Genomic DNA, 18,081 nt, shown 5'->3' on the forward strand with positions numbered 1-18,081 from the left:
TTCCTAGTGTCAGACTTTAGATGCTATTTTTCTAAAATCTTTAACAAAGAGCTATTGTTCCCATCTCTCCGCCTCATTTCATTCTCAAACAGAGAACAATCTTTCAATTAGTTCTACTATACTAAGTGCCTGAATTCCACTGCACCTTATAATGCTGTCTAGTGAAGAGTAAATCAAAAGTTATACATTCTATATCTATATCTATATCATCTATATCTATATTTATATCTATATCTATACCTATATCTATCTATCCACCCATCTATATGTACACACACACATACTGTTGAGGAACATGTCTTCAGAACAATTAGAATTAGAAGGATGGTTGGCTCTGCACACCACTGTAACTTAATGTCTGGCTCCTGTTCTTTTTCTCACTCACCTGTGTCTTATACACTACAGGATACCATCAGACGTCCCGGTTTGAGTAGTAACTCTGAAACCCTGCGAACGCTACGCCTTAACTATATCCTTACAGAGAGATAAACCTATTTCCCAAGCTCTACTTAAGTTATGCATGAAATGCCAACGCCTTCAAATCCTGAAAAGTTAAGGACAGTTAGGTGCTTTGCTGGCCATCTTGACTCCCGCCTCTCTGTGGCACCAGCATGCGGTGTATCAGTAAACCTGCCTGGTCTTCCTTTCAGAGCCTTTTCAGATTCTGACCCTGTTTTTGCTCTCACTCCCAGACAGTTGTTGTCCCATTCTCCAAATGAAAGCATCGAATGACCTCTGTGGTCCTTAAAAGAAAAGAAGGGTGGTGGCGCACGCCTTTAATCCCAGCACTCAGGAGGCAGAGGCAGGCGGATCTCTGTGAGTTTGAGGCCAACCTGGTCTACAAGAGCTGGTTCCAGGACAGCTAGGGCCGTTATCAGATATCAGATGTTTCCTTCTTCCTCTCCTCTGCATTCTCTGCTTCAGCTGCCCTGGCCTCCAGCCCACTTCAGCATTGCACACCCACCCAGGAGAACCAGGTCCCTATTAGTAGGAAGCCTTTCTATTTGGTTCTTTTCTGTATCCTCAGTTCCAAGAAGTCTGCCTGACTCTCCATGCACTTATATAGCAGGGTAGCAGTTTATGTAAGACATATGCTAATAAGAAAATGATGCTCTTTGTAGAAAGCATGAAGTACTGTGGTTATGGAATGGGTAGGTGGATGGATGGATGTGTGGATGGATGGATGTGGATGGATGGATGGATGGATGGATGGATGGATGGATGGATGGATGGATGGAGAGAGGGACAAGCAGATAGACAGATGGATGACAGATGGATGTGGGGATGGGTAGACAACAGCCACTCCTTTTTAGTACACTCTGGTTTAGAGATAGAAAGCGCTCTCTCTGTCTCTGTCTCTGTCTCTGTCTCTGTCTCTCTCTCTCTCTCTCTCTCTCTGTGTGTGTGTGTGTGTGTGTGTATGTTTACTCTGTGTATTTGCTTCTCTAATCTGATAGTACTCTTAGGCATGGAACATCCTGTAACAAGCAATGTAAGTCATTTAGATTTCCTCCATCACAGTAGAAACAGACAGTGCTGACAAGATAGTACTGACTAAGGCATCAACTGATCTTAAGCTAAATCAAACCTGCTCAATATTAATCATTTAAAAGAAGTCAGTCAGTCTGGAAGCATAAGTTGTGTGATATTCCTGAATGATGTGCACAGGAACAAAGGTTGCATATTAGCCTTTCAGGTAACTCCGCCCTGGTGGGATTCCATAAAGATTTCCAGTGGGAGTTCAGCGTATTTGGCTGGTTCAGTGCTTTGTTTAAGACTGGCCTCCTTCACGCCCCACCCAGAAGGCCTTCAGGTACACCGCTCAGTCAGGAAGCTCCTTGTTTGACAAACACACTTTTCAAAACCAGCATGTTCGTTTCCTTTGTGGTAGTGTTTGTGGCCATGAATGACAGTGTTGACACTTAGCTCCCCATCTCTCTTGGCCTTGAGGAAAAGTGTGACCTGGCAGGAGTGGCGTCTTTTCCATTGTGCTCCTTTCTGTATTCCTAGCATGAGCGCCATCTGAGGAGAGTAACGTGGAGCTGGCGAATAAAGAAACGTTCAGGATTTCTTTGCTAAGTTTTTCTTGCTGTGACTCAGGCTCCAGTGTGCGCTTCTGTGAATGTTGTGTCGGTGTACATCACATCACTCTCTGAGGGAATATAGGGGCATGATTCTCAACAACATGGAATCATTTCCACTGTCCATATCGAGAAGGTTTCATCTCCCCAAGAAGTTCTGTGCAGTCGATCCACACCCGTGCTCTGCAGGGGCTGGACATGTCCCTCCCATTTCCCTCTCCACTTGGTCACTGTAGGACCCCATATTCTTCAGACTCACTTGGCATTGTTTTTTTGCGGTTGAAGTAAAGCAGCTACCTAAGCATTTCATAGCAATTTAAAAAATAAATCTAGATATGTTTAACAATAGACAATCTGCACAAATAAACTCAAATGACAATATAATTTCAAAAGCAATCGCCGTTGTAAACCATACTTGATATATTATGTAGCTATTTAATAACAATGTTAAACTAAGAGAACATAAAACACTTTTATTTTTATCAACACTTATATGAGGTAGTAGCTATTTATATAAGAAAGACAAATGTTGATAAGAAAAGGAGCTTTTAAAAGAAAGCGTGAGGAGCCTGGCAGTGGTGGCACACGCCTTTAATCGCAGCATTCGGGAGGCAGAGACAGGTGGATCTCTGTGAGTTCGAGGCCAGCCTGGTCTACAAGAGCTAGTGCCAGGACAGGCTCCACAGTTACAGAGAAACCCTGTCTCGACAAACAAAAGGCAAAAGCATGAAGTATTGTGGTTCAGATAAAACAGCACTAGCATAAACAGATGAACTTGCAGAAATCTGGGCTCTTGTATATTTCAGACTTTAGCGCAGTGTGAAGGAGTAATTTCAAATTACTGGAGAATGATTGATAGGTTAGTGAATAACGCACCTACCATTATTGTCTGTCTTCTTTGAACAAACAAGTCAAGGACTATGCAATATTAGAAATTTAGTTACAGATCTGTACATTTAAATTTATATACATACACACACTCATTTAACTACAATAATATATTTTGAGAAATGGCTAGGCAATGTGTGTGTGTGTGTGTGTGTGTGTGTGTGTGTGTGTGACCATCATGGAATGTTCTTACATAGACCTAGATAGTATCACTTTCTATGCCTGGACTATATGTTGTTACTGCTGTTAGGCTGCATACGTGTTACAACATGTTGTCATATTGAGCATTGTAGGTGATTATAACACAGTATTTGTATGTCTGAGTATATAACACAAAAAAAGTATAGCAGAAATATAATATAAAAGGTAATAAATGACATGCCCCTATGTAGAACACTTCCTATAAATGAAGTTTTTCCGACTAGAATTTGTCCTCTGTGTCAGTGAGTAAATGGAGTGTGAACACTGAAGACATGGTAGCCCCCTGCTGTGAGCTTCTCGGTCCTCTACACTTAGGCTGCACTAATTTACAGAAACCAGTTTATTATATACTTTAGATTTTCATTTTTAAAACATCTTTTAGACTTATAATAATACTTAGCTTAAGGCACAATACATATCCTTATATAAAAGATTCTTTCCTTGTTACTTTGTTTATAATAAAAAGCCCATGTATCCTGGGCTGGCATTGATATCAGTAGCTTAAAATAACTTTAAACTACTGATCATCTTGCCTACATTTCCCAACTGCTAAGGTTATAGGATGTACCCCCATGCCTAGGTTATGCCTTGTTGAGGGTGAATTTGAGGTTTTGTACAGTCCAGACAAGTACTGTGCCAATTGAACTCTATTCTCAGTTACCTAGAAGTTTTTGTCTATTTTGTCTATTTAAAACATTTGTGGGGGTAGCCATGTACTGCCCACCTTTAATCCCAGTCTCAGGTGGCAGAGGCAGGTGGATATCTGTGAGTTCTAGGCCAGTATGGTCTACAGAGTGAGTTCCAGGACAGCCAGTGCTATATACAGAGGAACTATCTCAACAAATAAACATGCATAGATTTGTGTTTAGGGACAGAGAGAGAAGGAGAGGGAGAGGGAGATAGAGAGAGGGAGAGAGAGAGGGAGGGAGAGAGAGATAGAAAAGGAGGAGGGAGGGAGAGAGAGAGGAGGGAGAGAGAGAGGAGGGAGGGAGAGAGAGAGAGAGAGAGAGAGAGAGAGAGAGAGAGAGAGAGAGGGAGAGAGAGAGAGAGAGAGAGAGAGAGAGAGAGAGAGAGAGAGAGCGGAGCACCCTTAGGAAGTCCTGCCACACTCCTCAAGTACTATTCACAATGTTTTTCTTTTTTGAGACATAGTTTCTCTCTGGCTGGGGCTACCAGGTAGGCTTGACTGACCAGCTGGCTAGCCCCAGGAATCCACCTGTCCCTGCCTCTCTTGTGAAGGGTTTGCAATTTTTGCCACCACACCCAGCTTTTCTTAAATGGGTTCTGGGATTCATCCATTCAGCCCTAAAAGTCATTTCTTCTTGCTTTATTGCTTTTCAAGTGTTCCTGTTACAAATTAAGATGTGATTATTAAGAGAGCTGCACAGGGTCAGGGCCATCAGCATCCCTGGCTTCAGCACCACATCCTATCCCTGCAGAGGTCTTCAGAGGCCATAATGCTCAAGGAGCTGGAACTTCCTGTGATCACAATGCCTGGAATATTTCTTTCTTAATTAGGGTTTCTGTTGCTATGTTGAAATACCATGATCAAAAACAACTTGGGAGGAAAATTTTATTTTAATTTATTTCATTTACACTTCTAGGTAACAGTTAACCAATGAGGAAAGTCAGGGCAAGAACTCAGCCAGGGCAGGAACTGATGCAGAGATCATGGAGGAGTACTAATTTCTGGCTTGCTCCTCAAGCCTTGCTCAGCTTGCATTCTTTGTTTTTCTTTTTTTCTCTTTTTAGAAATATTTTATCCATTTTACATACCAACCACAGTTGCCCATTCCCACCCTTTTTCCTGCTCCTCCCCCTCCCCCACCCAATCCCATCCACTTCCCAGAAAGAGTAAGGCCTCCCATGGGGACTCAACAAAAGCCTAGCACATTAAGTTAAAGCAGGATCAAGCCCCTCCCTTCTGCATCAAGGCTGAGCAAGGCTTTTTACCATAGGGGAAAGGCTCCAAAAATCCAGTTTATGGACCAGGGATAGATCCTGGTCCCACAAACAGACCAAGCCACACAACTGTCACCCACAGCGGGCTAGTTTGGTCCCATACAGGCTCCCCAGCTGTGGGTCAAGTCCATGAGCTCCCAGGAGTTTAGGTCTGCTGTCTCTGTGGGTTTCTCAGTCATGATCTTGACCTCCACTCCCTACCCCTTGCTCTCTTTGACTGGACTCTCAGAGCTCTCAGTTCTTGGCTGTGGATCTCTACATCTCCTTCCGTCAGTTACTGGTTCTATGGTGACAATTAGGGTAGTCACCAGTCTTATTAAGAGAGCAGGCCAATTCAGTCACCCTCTCCACTATTGCCAGAAGACTTATCTGAGGTCATTCTTAGGGATTCCTGGAAATTTCCCTAGCAAAAGGACTCTCCCTAATCCCATCATGGCTCCCTCTGTCAATATATCTGTTTCATTTCTCTCCCTCTCTGTCCCTCCTCTACTTGACCATTCCATTCCCTCATGTTCTCATCCCCATTCCCTTTCTTCTATCATTCCTCCTCCCCCCAGTTTACCCAGGAGATCTCATCTATTACCCCTTCCTAGGACCATCCACACATCTCTCTTAGGGTCCTCCTTGTTAGCTAGCTTCTCTGGAGCTGTGGGTTGTAGTCTGGTCATTCTTTGCTTTACGTCTAATATCCACTTATGAGTGAGTACATATAATGTTTGTCTTTCTGAGTCTGGGATGATTTTTTTCTAGTTCTATCCATTTACCCACAAATTTCATGATGTTATTGTTTTTCACGGCTGAATAGGGCTCCATTGTGTAAATGTACCACATTTTCTTTATTCATTCTTTGGTTGAGAGGCATATAGGTTATTTTCAGGTTCTAGCTATTATGAATAATGCTGCTATGAACATAGTTGAGCAAGTGTTCTTGTAGTATGATTGAGCATCTTTTGGGTAATGCCCAAGAATGGTATTGCTGGGTCAAGAGGTAGATTGATTCCCAATTATCTCAGAAACTGCCATACTGATTTCCTAAGTGCATGTAGTAGTTTGCACTCCCATCAGAAGTGGAGGAGTGTTCCCCTTATTCTACATCCTTTCCAACATCTGTTCTCAGTGTTTTTGATCTTAATTATTCTGACAGGTATCAGATGGTATCTCAGAGTTGTTTTGATTTGTATTTCCCTTATTACTAAGTATGTTGAACAATTCCTTAAATGTCTTTTGGCCATTTGAGAGTCTTCTGTTGAGAATTCTCTGTTAAGATCTGTAACCCCTTTTTTAAATTGGATTATTTTGTATTTTGATGTCTAGATTCTTGAGTACTTTATATATTTTGGAGATTAGTTCTTTGTCAGATGTGTGGTTGGTGACAGTATTTTCCCATCCTGTAGTCTATCATTTTATCTTATAGCACCATCCCAGACTTCAAGCTTTACTATATAGCTATAGTTATAAAAGCAGCTTGGTATTGACATAAAAACATGCATGTGGACCAGTGGAATCAAACTGAAGACCCAGACATTAATCCACATACCTATGAACACATGAATTTTGACAAAGAAGCCAAAAGTGTACAATAGAAAGAAAAAAAGAAAGCATCTTAAATAAATGGTCCTAGCATAACTGGATGTCAACATGTAGAAGAATGCAAATAGATTCATATCTTTTTCCATGCACAAAACTCAAGTCCGTGTGGATCAAAGACCTCAATATAAATCCAGTTACACTGAACCTGACAGAACAGAAAGTGGGAAGTAGCCTTGAACACATTGGCACAGGAGACCACCTCCTAAATATAACCCCAGCGGCACAGACACTGAAAGCAACAATCCATAAATGGGGCCCCTGAAACAGAAAAGCCTCTGTAAGGCAAAGGACACAGCCTGCTTCCTTAAATCCCAGGACCACCTTCATAGAGGTGGCACTTGCTCGAGCCTTCCACATCCGTACACCACAGGCCAGTCTTCTGATGTCATTTTCCCAAGTGAGTCTCCGTCTTCTCAAATGAGTCTAGCATGTGTCAAGTTTATATAAAACTAGCCAGTGCAGTTTCCTAAAGATCTGCATGGATGGACACACAAGCAAGGTTGTGAAGAGGGGCATAAAGGAGGGAGGACTTTAAGCATTGAAAGCATGCTATAGTAAATATATGAACTAATAACACAGTTATTACTGTTACTATTACTGCCATTTTCCAGAATCTGTACTTTATGTAATGCATGTGCAGTGTTTTACGAACTGTCTGCACAGTTGGTTTGTGTGCACAATGTCCTCACAAGTATACAAGTGACAGGTATATTGTACTATGACATTATATTACAGCATTGTCAGATAATAGGAATTTTACCCTCTATTGTAAGTTGACAAGACCACCATTGTAAACATGTCACACAATCCATTCTTGACCAAATCATCATTATTTATATGGGACTGTGTGTGTGTGTGTGTGACAACTTGACTTACCCTAAAAACCATCTCGAGACTGATAAAGAACCAGTGTTCCCCCATTAAAATCATGACCAAGTAAGATAAGTGAAGTCTGTGAAGCAGTGGTTGGCAGAAATCTGAAGACTGGTAACAGGTAGCACTGAGAAGCATCAAGAAGAGGAGGCATTCTTCCTCATTGCTGGTGGGAAATAGAAAGCAGTGCTGCCTCTGCTGAAATACAAGACACGAGCCCCACATGCCACGCAGCCTTACAGAGTACGTCTAACAAAAGAAATTGTCCAGTGGGCCCACTGAAGCGTCACATGTAATGGACAGCTACCTCAGACTTCAGCAGACACGCTGTGGTCCTTTGTCCTCTGGAGTGCTACACATTTTTAAAACAATTGTATGTACATTTTCTTGATTGAAGGACTACGCACTTGGTGTTATCAAATGCCAAACATGTTTGGAGTATTTCCTGCACATCCTATTTAAAAAGCTAGAAACAGGGCTGGAGAGATGGCTTAGTGGTTAAGAGCACTGGCTGCTCTTCCAGAGGTCCTGAGTCCAATTCCCAGCAACCATATGGTGGTTCACAACCATCTGTAATGAGATCTGGCGCCCTCTTCTGGCATGCGGGCATACATGTAGGCAGAATGTTGCATGAATAGTAAATAAATAAATCTTTAAAAAAATAAAGCTAGAAACACACACATGAGAGAGAGGAACTGACATATCAATGCTAACAATTGTTATATTATCAAGAGAGATAAAAGAGGAAGTAGTTGAAATTACTAGAGTGAATTCCGTGTCCGTTGTTTAACGTGGTGTAATTTTTAATTTAAACGTCTCATAATTGATTGTACATGGACGTACACAGCATTGGACACAGGTTGGATTTGAACATGCCTGAGTACCGTGTAGTGCAAGATTGGAGACTCAACATTACTGCATTTGGTCTAAGATACTCCCGTAGAACAATCAGCAAGCTTCTCTTGTTCAGTGCTGATATTTGTCTCTAAAGCTGCATATGGTTCTGAAATTGTAATTTGTACTTACTTTTTCAATTCACTCGTTAATAAAATTGATTGTTCTACGGGAGTATCTTAGACCAAATGCAATGGGGACCTTGGGGGGAGGGCTGAAGCAGGGAGGGGAGAGGCAGGGAGGGGAGCAGAGAAAAATATAGAGCTCATTAAATATCAATTAAAATGTATTTTAAAAGTAAAAAAAAAAAAGAAAGCATACTAGGGGCTTGGTCATGGGCATTTCTTTGGAACTTATGAAGGTTCCCATGTACATGAAAAAAAAACATTAAAGAAAGGTTTTGCTTTGCTCCTAAAAAAAATAAAAATAAAAATAAAATAGATTGTGAAAGAAGTCCTCCTAAAGCAACAGAGCAGCACTCCATTGTTGTCAGTGTTAGGTCCTCCTGTTTTACTGTTTTGAAACTACTCGATCTGAAGAGCATGGTCCTTCCATGCCTGTGTCTAACTACAGTCCAATCAAACAACGACTCTTGAAAAAGCTGAATGTTCTTGAGTGTGGTGGTGCATGGCCATGAACCCGGGACTTGGGAGGCAGAGGGAGGGAGAATTGCCACAAGCTTGCTATGTAGTGAGACTGTCTTTCAAAAACAAGTTATTTTCTTCAACACACTTGTGATATGTACACTCGATACAAAGATTGCTTACTGTTTTTCTCTTTTATTTCAGAACGCTTTACCGTATACAGTTCTAAAAGCCTCAGACAAGCGTGGAATAAGTAAGTCTGTATACAAATGGTGTGCATTCTCTCTCCCTCTCTCTCTCTCTCTCTCTCTCTCTTACTGAGTGAGTTTGTCACAGCATGCATTCACTCACTGATGTTGGATCCATCCATTCATTTAACACAAATTAACCCTTACTGTGTACCGTCTACCATGTTCACACAGAGCCAACAGGCAGTGTGGGCTCAGGTTCTCAGAGCAATGTGGTATTGTATGATAACTGTAAATTCTAGAATCTACTCTGGTCCATCTTGTCACTAATTTCTGGGAAGCATTTAGTATTGGCAGAATAACACTTACAAAATACACTATAATAATAGGCTTTCTAATAAATGTCATGGGTGATTATTACTGAGGTAGTAATAATGGATGTTTGTTTTTAACCTAATTTCCCCCTCTAAAGCACACTGGGGAGATATAGATAAATTTATCCCTTGAAGTATACATGTACTTTTTTTTTTCATTTTTCTCATTTCATCTGATCTTATCGTATGAAGGTCAGTGTGATGATTCAAAGGTTGCCACACTGGCCAAACAACTTTAATTGGATCCCCAGAACCCACATAAAGGTGGAGGGAGGGGGATTGACTCCATAGAGTTGTCCCCTGGCCTCCACACACATGGGGTGGCCCACACATACCCACGTACATCAAAATAACAAGTACGTGAAATGTATTTGTTGGCTTGAGAAGTTGATAAGGAAAACTTGGGGTTTGCAAGTCATCCAGGAGTCTTTATTGCTTTCCAGCCTGGTAGTGGAACACGAGGAGTTAGAACAGGCTGAGTCTGAGTCGTCCCCTTCCTGGTAGTGGGACACTAGCTAGGAGTTAGAACAGGCTGAGTCTGAGTCGTCCCCTTTAGCTTTAAATCACTCTTTAGGTGCCACACTGCCGAAACTGTAGCTCCTGTGACGAAGTAAGCCATCATCCATTTGAACATGTCTGTAGGGAATCTGGCAGAACAGTCTTTGTACTGTTGCGGCATTTTAATTTGGGGCATTGTCGATTATGACAATAAGAAGTAAAAAAAAATTTTATTCAAGAATGCTTTTAATCAATGCTGTCAGCAGACTTGGTGGGCACCTAATAGTGACAAACCTTTAGGATGAATATATTATAATTTGAAGGATTTAACCATTTTTAAAATTAATTACTTAGAAAAGTATGACCATTCTCTTAAAAAAGTAATGCATGTAGCTCTTTTAGTTATTAGGATATGTTCATTGTACAAAGCAATGAGTTTCATGATACTTTTTAAAAATGTATCAGTCCATTATTATGTACCTATATTTTCATTATTCGTGGATATATAAATCTCCTTTGTGTTTGCATACCCCATTTACTTTATCTCTTCACATATTGGTGGACACCAAGGCCTTAAGTTGGCTGTTAGGACCTGTGCCCTAAAGCACATGATATATTTTAGTGAAAACGTGAAATCCTATCGCGTTGTACAATGCATATATGCTAATATCTATATTTTAGTTGTAGAATATTTTTTAACTGTTCGGGGAAGAGGTTTTAATTTTATTTTTTTAAATTTAATCACATGGTACAAAACTGAAAAATATTGAAAGTCTGCAGTTAAAAGGAGGGCTCCTCTCTCTACCTTTCCTCAGTCATGGAAATCATTGATATAAGTTTCTTTCTTTCTTGTTTTATTGAGCTATATATTTTTCTCCACTCCCCTCCCTTCCTCTCCCATCCCCTTCTAATCCTCCTATGGTCCCCATACTCCCAGTTTACTCAGGAGATCTTCTCTTTTCTACTTCCCATGTAGATTAGATTCATGTGTCTCTATTAGGGTCTCTATTGTTGTCTATATTGTTTAATTTGGAGCATAATTACTAAATTGAAGTAATTGATGTACTGTAGTAATGGATTCAAAATAATTTCCAAGAATTCAAATTATTTGGTTAATATATGATGGTATGGTAATCCAAAAACAAAACGAAAATACATTGCTATTCAAAATCAAGGTACAAAATTAAGTAACAATATTAACAAAATTAAGTTTCAAAATTAAGTAACAATGCCTTTAAAGGTAGGTATTATCCAAGCCATGAAAACTATCGGGGTGTTAACCTGCCAATGTGAACTGATTTCACTTATGTCAGTAATTATGAGCATAAATTTTTGTTTTGTTTTGTTTTCAAGACAGGATCTTTCTCTGGGTAAAAGCTCTGACTGTCCAGGAACTCACTCTGTAGACCAGGCTGGCCTCAAACTCACAAAGATCCACCTGCCTTTGCCTCCGAGTTCTACCATGTCCAGGTCCATAAGCATAATTTATCTTCAAAAAATTTTTAATATTGTATAATAACAAAGCATTGGTAGAGGAAGATATCAAAAGATGCAGTATATCCAAACCAAAAAGCCTTAACATAATGAAAAATATTATCAGTCTGAAAGTAAAAAATTATCATCACTAAAGATAAAGACACTAATAATGTATGATCCAGGAAGCTCTTCCTGCATAAAGGGGATTTGGGGCTAAATAGAGACAAATCTGAATTTCATAAAAATATGTCCTGTTTTTTTAACTGCCTTCGAAATAGTCTGTTTTATTTTCTTGGAATTAAGAAGACTATTTCTCTGGCAAATCTCTCTATTTATAGTTGTCTGACATTGGCACATATGTGCAATCCACCAAGAATTTTAGCCACTTTAAAGATCTTTTATTATTTTGGCTGGAGAAAGGGCCTTAGTGTATATTCTACAGCGAAGGGAAGGGTGAGATTCCAAGAACACGTTTGCTTGTTTTGGACGTCTTTAACAGCTGAACAGTTTGGGAGGTTTGGAAGCTCAGAAGTGAGAAGTAAAAGGGTAAACCACCAACTCACAGGAGACAGACACAGCTGGAAAATCCAGCTCATGGCTGGTAAAGCAAGGCCCACGCACATCAAACAGGGTCAGGCCAGGCTCGTCCCTGCCCTGCTCTGAGGCTGCTCTGGCGCGTTATCCATCTGCCCATTAAGCACAACTGGATTCTCTTAAGAATGTATGCAGTCGGCAGTTTTAAATGTGCAGTAAATACAAAGGCACCGGCGAAGTCACCTTTATTTACCTAGATCAGTAACTGTGGGCATAATTCTTTGGGTTGTTTTGTTTTGTTTTTGAGACAGGGTCTCCCTCTGTGTAACAGCCCTGGCTGTCCTGGAAATAAAAAAGGAACATCCCTGCCATGCTTCCGTGAACCCTTCTTCGGAGAATTTAGAAATCGCCCAATTTTGTACTCTTGAACTTTGCTTGAATATTTTATGCAACATGTTTAGCCTCCAGAGTGTATTTTTTATATGGCCTGCTAGCTAGGCATAAAGCATCAACTGTGTGTGCATAAAGCATCAACTAGGAGGCGAAGTAATGTTGGGGGAAGCAGCTTCCGCTGTGTGTATTTCTGTTTGGGGACTCTACTGTTCTTGCCATTATCTGATGTGGGTCAGTAAGATTTAGATAAGCACCTCTTCCCGAAACAGAAAGATTATCTTTTCCACTCTCTTATGTTTGAGCTTGATTTAACATTACTTAATAAAACAGTACAGTGTAAGAGTAGTTGAGAGATTTACTTTTCTTGGCCAGCATAGAAATACGATGAAGGTAAGAACACTGTCGGTACACTAGGGGGAGCAGTTGAGTCAAGCCAGATCTTAAAGCCGTCTACTTGCCGCATTTTCACCGTTGATGATTTTTGTTGTAATTCTATTTATTTCAAAGTAGCAGTTTTAATTTATCTAGTGCCTGGAGACTTCCTTTCATAATATTTTCAAAGAAATTGTTCTCTGCATCACTGAATGACTTTGGGGGTGTGGTGTTTATTGGGGTGACCGGCTCTAAACCAGACATTTTGGAATCTCATCCTCTCTTATTTCGAGAACGGGCTGGGGCTGTGATGGCCAGATGTCTGTTTCTGTGGATTCGGGGACCTCAATAGAAGGATGTGTAGAGTAGTTCCTTGCTATGTTCATTTCTCTTGAAAATGTCCCCTTCAACATGTGAGCACGTGGGTCTCTTGTTTGACCTTGGACCCAGAAGGCTCCCCTGCTTGCTAAAGGAAGCTCAGAGAAGTTTCTGTGTGTGTGTGTGTTTGTTCTCGTAATAATGAGTCATTAGTTCAGCTCCTCAAAGGGACTGTGTGGGAATTTGTTAAGCAGATCCAGTCAACCCCTTGACACCTAGGAGTTTGCAGATGGGGAGTCCAGAAAAGAAAGGGAGGAGGGCCAAAAAGAAGGATGCTGTGTGGGTCCTGGCAGGTGTCCTAGAACCACATAAAAGGTAGAATTAAGATATATGTAAACACACAGTTGGGGCGGTTTCCATGATGAAGAGAAACAGCTAATGGGTTTGCCAATTACTGATGAGTAACAGCAGTATAAAAGCAGGGGAGAGGCGAACGATCAATGGATTGAGAAACCCCAGCTTAGCGTGTGTGCCCCGGGGAGTGTGTGGACACCGGCAGTCCAGTTGTCTTGCGGACGTAGACATAGCCGGGCTCTGCTTATTCTTGGCACATCTTTGTGGAGAAAGAGCTCTTCCAAATGTCTTTCGGGCCAGGCCTCACGCAGCAGACCGAGGCTGGAGTGCTGGGACAAAGAAGTGTGAGTAGCTCCCTGCACAGTCCGCCAGCTCCTGCCTCCTTTCCGCCATGACAGGAGTGTCTTGTGGTGGAGGAAGGGGGAGGGAGGTTGGACTCACAACAACTGAGTACAAGGGTACAACTCTGCCGCCCACCCACTCACTTCCTGTGAGTGAAACTCCTTACCTGTTCACAAGTCCTCTCCACCCTAAGGGACTTACCCCCTTTATTTTGCATTGTAGCCAGATTTCTTGTCTGTCTGTCCCCCCTCCCCCTTTTTTTCCCCCAAAAATCCATTGATATTAACTGTTCCTGTGGTGGCCAAGAGCAGGCCCCATGCTGTTTGCTTTCTGCCAGGTGGCAAGTTTTGTTCTTCTGACAGGCAGGAAATAGCCATCTTCTCTCTTGCTAATTGGCAGTACGTGCCAGGCTTGGGAGTTGGCAACAGTCATTGTTTTTTCATCCTTTGGATTATGTGTTGGCCTCTTCATCCAGAAGTCCACAGGCCTCTGGTGAGGTTAATGCCGCCCGTCTGCTGGGCAGCTCGTTAAGTAGGGAACCCAGCAGCCTTTTCTCAAGCATCCCGGAGCTCCCAGGGGCAGGAGGATTGCCAGGAGAGGCCTCTCCTGAGCTGTGCCCCAAGGAGACTCCAGCAGGGTGGTTCTGCTTCTGCCAGCGCGGAGTGGGCATTCGTGCTCCCTAGCCACAGCTGCGCAGGAGCATGGAGGTATAAATGTTATCTCACACATCTGTGGGGAAGAGTTCTGAACGGATCCAGCTTGTTCCATTGCTTGAGAGTTGCAGAAGGCAAAATCACATATGAACCAGTTTGGGCTCTCTCCTAGAAGACCTTGTGGAGAATTTTCGTTCAGGCTCACTCAGGATGTCAGCAGCTAAGTGTCTAGTGGGGCGAGAGCTAAGGCCTCTGGGTCCTTCCTTTTATCAGATGGGAGCATCGAGAACTCCTTAAGACTTCCCTGACTGCCTGTCCCAGTGCTGCCTCCAGGTCTCACTGACTTTCCCTTCTGCCCCATCTCTTCTGGCTCCAGGGAGGGGAAGTCCTCTGTTTCAAAACGTTTCTGTTATTTGGTTGGAACCGCAGAGGAGGCCCAGGTTTACCTCTCTGGTGTAAGCTGGGTAACTGGTCACAGTGGCGAGGTCTGTCTAGCATGGAAGGAGCCTGTTGACAGGCTGGAGGAATTGCTAGTGAAGAAGACATCTTAGGCATCCTTTCTGTTTACAGCGAGGGAGAGGATTCCCCGTGTAATCACAAGCCCTGGGTGAAGCCGAGGAAACCCAGCCCTAGCCAGCTCAGGCATAATCCACTTTGCCTGGTTCAGAGGAGATACGTTCAAAATTATGCACGGGGAAGGAATCACTGTCTCTTCTTAGCAGAGAGTTTTAAAAGAGATTATACTCGGGAAGCCTGATAATAGCTGAAAGTTTGACTTGACATTTCTAAACCCACTGTGGGAATCATTAGAAGGTATGGTTTGGGAACTCAACTTCAGTTTAATTTGAATTTACTTAATTGATAGGTCAGGCGCCACTGTAGTTAGTGACTACCATATTGAGCACCACAGCTGCAAATCTATACATGAAATACTCATTTGTTAGATGCATTCCAGGCTTTTACAAGCATGAATATTATGTCTAAAAGACGTTGCATTTTGTACCTAAATGTCTAAAGAGCTTTCTCCTCCCCCACCCCCCATCTTTCTCTTGTAAACACTCTGAGAAGACGGCAGCTCCAGAGTCCCCAATAAGTGCAGTAAATCCGCAGGGGAAATAGTATCAAAGAGAATCAGGAAGATAGCCCTCCCCCACCTCTTCCCACTGCAGGTGCCTTTCTGCAGCCCCCACCCAGGCTCTGCCTATTACCGGCTTCCCTTCTCCTCCTGCGTCCCCCCTCCCTCCCTCTCCCCCCTCTCTCTCCCTCCCTCCCTCTCTCCCTCCCCTGTTGAAAACTGGTAGGGGTTAGACACACAGCTCTCTCCCCTTTTTGAACTCCCTGAAGAATTCACCTCTCAGCTCTTGTTCTGATTCCCTTGATCTTCCTTCGCCATGCTCAGAAAATATGGCAGAAGCCAGCTTCCTGCTCACCACGGAGGAAATGCTGTTGAAGAGGGCTCCATTTTCCAAATGAACCCCTGAATCAAGGGCCAGGTCCCTCCCACTGTGCCCTCTGGATACATATGTATGTATATGAGCTTCAGAAGGCCGGGAATTGCCACTTTTATAATGTCACACATTAACAGAAATGCAGCAGATTTCAAAAAATTACTTCTTTAGATGCTCCTATAATTTATTCCTTTCCTCAACACTTACTGGCATAAGTGATTAGGAAATGTTTATGAATTTAGTGAGTACTCTGACTCAAATCATAAAGACCATGGAGAAAGATGATTTTAAAGATGAGTGTTGTAGTCACTGGCACCCCCGCGCCCCTCTTCTCTAGTTGGCCGTGATGGAACATGGCATCCCCCGCACCGGGGCCTTTCTGTGGGAGTCCCACTGGGCTCCCCTCCCACTGCAGTGGGAAGATGGTTACTCGACTGCTCATGCAGATGAAGGTGTCTAGCGTCTGCGTGTGCATGGTGCTCCTACTCACCTGAGAGGCTACGGTCAACAGCTGTCATTCATACTGCTAACCAAGAGGAAGCAGCAAAGAGGAAGGAAGCTGCACAGATTTTTGCACAGATGGCAAGAAAATGCCTGAAGCCAAGATCATACTTGGTGTCCTCCATCCTCCAAGATCCTCGTGACTTCGGAAGCTCATTGGCTGCTGCAGGTTTGAGTATGAACTGCCCAGTACCTTAGCAGCCCTGGTCCTCTGCATCCCCGTACCTTCCATTATGCTTTCCAATACCCCTTGTCTTCCCCTACCAGTCAGTTTAACTTGGTTCCAAATAAAGCATTTTCCTTGAAGATGGATCCTCCTTTTATACAGGTCCCCAGGCAGCTAGAAGGTCCTTGCCCCTTCCCCAGGGGCACATGCTGAACTGCCTGCACACCATTTTGTTCTTCTTGTAAATACTTGTGGCGAAATGAGATTTTTATCTCCCCCAACAGTTTCTTCCTAAGAGTGATATGTTAACAAATAGCATTGTACATAATTAATGAAAAACTCGGATTTATCCTAAATCTTGAAACACATCTTTTTAGACAGCGTTCCCAATTAGACTGAAAGAAACACACATCCAGACTGCTGTTACCAAGTTCACATGCCTAGCAGTAGACTTTTCCTATGGTGCCCTGAATACACGAAAGGATGGGGTGACCTCGGTCAGATGTAGAGGTTCTGGGTGTCTTCACTCGGTCTGTTATTTCAGCCTTGAAACCGAAAATAGTTGTCTTTGTTTCAGATGCAGAGAGTGGCTGACTTATCTCTTGCAACACAAATAACGTCTGCGAGCATGGCTTCACTGCCTCTGTCCTCACTGCCGAGGCTAGCAGAGGGACTCCCAGGGCAACTGGCCTTTCTCCTCCGACACCGAGCCAAGTCCATACCCTTAGGTGCCAGTCCTGTGCTTGGTTTCTTATATCACCACACTAATGACTTCATTAGTAGATTCCGTTGTCTCTACCAACGACAAATGCCTTAGACACATATATTGCTTTCTGGCCCGTTCTTTTTTGCTTTGCTTAAGAGAATCTCTATATAATTTCACCATTAGGAGGATGTCAAAACAATCCTCTTATCTCTCTCTCTCTCTCTCTCTCTCTCTCTCTCTCTCTCTCTCTCTCTCTGTGTGTGTGTGTGTGTGTGTGTGTGTGGTGTGTGTTTGTATTCTGCAAACAGCACGTACGTGGAAGGAGTCTAATGGGGAGGATTGGTGGCTGATGGCTGCCCCTCCCCCGCATAACTACGCGGCTTATCTCTGTGTGTCTGTCTATGGAATCTTTGCTAGTCCTCGGCCGCATTTAATCCCTGAAGACTTGATGTACAAACATCATGCCAAACAGAGAACTTCCCTTCAATTATTCAAATCTCCCCATAAGTGACTTCCCACTCTTCCTGAAGTGAAAAACATTTGATCATAAATTCAATTAAATCAGCCATCATCTTTGTGATGTTTGTCCAGATAAATCCTTTAGTGGCTGAACTAATAACTACACCAGCTGTGGGGGCACGGAGGGAGGGGGAGGGGAGAAGGAGAAAGGGAGAAAGAGAGGGGG

General features: G+C 42.7%; 1 protein-coding gene across 11 annotated transcripts in view; it reads left to right on the forward strand.

Annotated features, from left to right (window-relative positions):
* The window catches only part of Cdk14 (cyclin dependent kinase 14), a 575,534-nt gene that overhangs the window by 405,021 nt on the left and 152,432 nt on the right, over positions 1-18,081 (forward strand). For all 11 annotated transcript variants that reach the window (XR_007591247.1, XM_050139706.1, XM_050139705.1 and 8 more), the window contains one exon: positions 9,278-9,326. Coding sequence is in view for 10 of the 11 variants with exons in the window: in XM_050139706.1 (XP_049995663.1) it covers positions 9,278-9,326 (49 nt within the window). In the remaining variant the exon portion in view is untranslated. The remainder of the gene's footprint in view (positions 1-9,277; positions 9,327-18,081) is intronic.

This window comes from Alexandromys fortis, unplaced genomic scaffold, assembly GCF_014885135.2.
Source record: "Alexandromys fortis isolate MF-2015 unplaced genomic scaffold, M_Fortis_MF-2015_v1.1 scaffold_38, whole genome shotgun sequence".
Lineage (NCBI taxonomy): Eukaryota > Metazoa > Chordata > Mammalia > Rodentia > Cricetidae > Alexandromys > Alexandromys fortis.